The sequence below is a fragment of the Neopelma chrysocephalum genome, unplaced genomic scaffold (assembly GCF_003984885.1).
Source record: "Neopelma chrysocephalum unplaced genomic scaffold, ASM398488v2 Primary Assembly neopelma1_88464, whole genome shotgun sequence".
In the NCBI taxonomy this organism is placed as follows: Eukaryota; Metazoa; Chordata; class Aves; order Passeriformes; family Pipridae; genus Neopelma; species Neopelma chrysocephalum.
In genome coordinates, this window is record NW_020917646.1 from 1 (window position 1) to 2,006 (window position 2,006).

Sequence of the window (2,006 nt, forward strand, 5' to 3'; positions counted from 1 at the left end):
ATGGGCAGGAATTCCAGGGGTGGGCAGGAACTCCAGGGATGGGCAGGAACTCCAGGGATGGGCAGGAACTCCAGGGATGGGCAGGGATGGGGAGTGATTCCCCGCAACTCCCTGAGATGCCCGGTCATGTCCAGGGATGCCCAGAGAAACCCAGGAATGCCACAGATGCCCAGGGCTGCCCAGTAATTCCTGGGAGGCCCAGGAATGGCCAGGGATACTCAGTGATGTCCAGGGATGCCCAGCAGCCCCCCCGGGGATATTGGGGTGCCCCCCCGGTACCTTCAGGCAGTTGAGGACGGAGGTGGAGTAGGTGGGTGCCACGGCCGTGTACGTCCGCCGGAACATCCTGGGGGGGAGGCAGGGCTGGGGGGGCTGGGGGGCACAGCCGGGACCCCCCCGGGGGCTGGGGACAGTCCCTGGACATGGGGACACTCCCTGACCACTGGGGACCCCCTTGGGCACTGGGGACCCACCCCCAAGTGCTGGGGACAGTCCCTGGATATGGGGACAGTTCCTGAGTACTGGGGGACCCCCATGGGCACTGGGGACCCCCCTGGGGGCTGGGGACAGTTCCTGGAAGTGGGGACACTCCCTGACCAGTGGGGACCCCCCTCGGGTGCTGGGGACACTCCTTGGACATGGGGACACTCCCTGACCACTGGGAACCTGCTCCCAAGTGCTGGGGACCCCCCGGTTGCCAGGGACAGTCCCTGGATGTGGGGACACTCCCTGACCACTGGGGACCCCCCTCAGGTGCTGGGGACAGTCCCTGGACATGGGGACACTCCCTGACCACTGGGAACCTGCTCCCAAGTGCTGGGGACCCCCCGGTTGCCAGGGACAGTCCCTGGATGTGGGGACACTCCCTGACCACTGGGGACTCCCCCTGCATTCTGACCCCTCCCGTGGCTGCCCCCCGAGTGTCCCCCTCCCCCACTCTCCAGCCTCCCCCTCCCCTTTTCAAGCTCCCACCTCCCCTCGAGCATTCCCAGGGTTAACATTCCCACCTCTCCACGAATATTCCCGCCTGGACGGCGTGCACGATGCTGCGGAACTTGGGTTTCTCCTCGGCCCGGCGGCCCTTGGCCCTCGCCTGCTGCGTGAACGTGGCCGCCAGCCAGTCCCGCACCTCCGACGGCACCGCCGCGTCCGACCCCATCTCCCGCAGCTCGTCCTCCGTGTCCAGCACCTGCCTGGGGGGGCGAGGAGGGGTCAGCTCCCCGCGGGGACCCCCCCCCCCCGCCCCCCCCTTTCCCCCCCCGAGTGCCCCCCCCGCCCACCTGGTCTCGTCGATGTAAACGGCCTCGAGCAGCGAGGCCGCGTATTCCAAATTGCGCTTGAGCTCCTCCACGTTCACCTCGCCCGAGTCGAGCTGCTTCACCAGGTACCGCAGCCTGGGGGGCAACGCGCACACCGACCCCCCCCCGGGGTGGGCACGGGGTGTTATGGACCCCCAGGGACAGCGGGCATGACCCCCCCGGGGTGGGCATGGGGTGCTACGGACCCCCCAGAATGGGTACGGGGTGTTATGGGAGCCCCAGAATGGGAACGGGGTGTTATGAACCCCCCCAAATGAGGAGAGGGAGCTACGGACCCCCCGGGGTGGGCACGGGGTGTTACGGACCCCCCAGAATGGGGATGGGATGTTATGGACCCCCCAGAACGGGCACGGGGTGTTACGGACCCCTGGAATGGGCACGGGGTGTTACGGACCCCCGAGGTGGGCACAGGGGGTTATGGACCCCCCCAGAACGGGCACGGGGTGTTGCGGACCCCCGGGGTGGGCACGGGGTGTTATGGACCCCCCAGAATGGGGATGGGATGTTATGGACCCCCGGGGTGGGCACGGGGTGTTACAGACCCCCCCAGAATGGGCACGGGGTGTTATGGACCCCCGGGGTGGGCACGGGATGGGCATCATGAGCCCCCTCCCCCACGAGCGCGGGTGTCCCTGAGCCGGGGGGGGGTTTTGGGGGCGGGGGGTGCCCATCTGGCTGCCGGGGAAG

At 68.5% G+C, this 2,006-nt stretch overlaps 1 protein-coding gene across 1 annotated transcript; it reads right to left on the reverse strand.

Moving 5' to 3' along the window:
* Positions 1-108: 108 nt before the first annotated feature.
* On the reverse strand, positions 109-1,496 carry LOC113979741 (calcium/calmodulin-dependent 3',5'-cyclic nucleotide phosphodiesterase 1B-like; the record flags this gene model as incomplete). Its single annotated transcript, XM_027707039.1, has 3 exons — positions 109-346; positions 1,008-1,193; positions 1,281-1,496. Coding segments are annotated over 3 exons (640 nt in total), but the record flags the coding sequence as incomplete, so codon positions are not given.
* Positions 1,497-2,006: the final 510 nt, after the last annotated feature.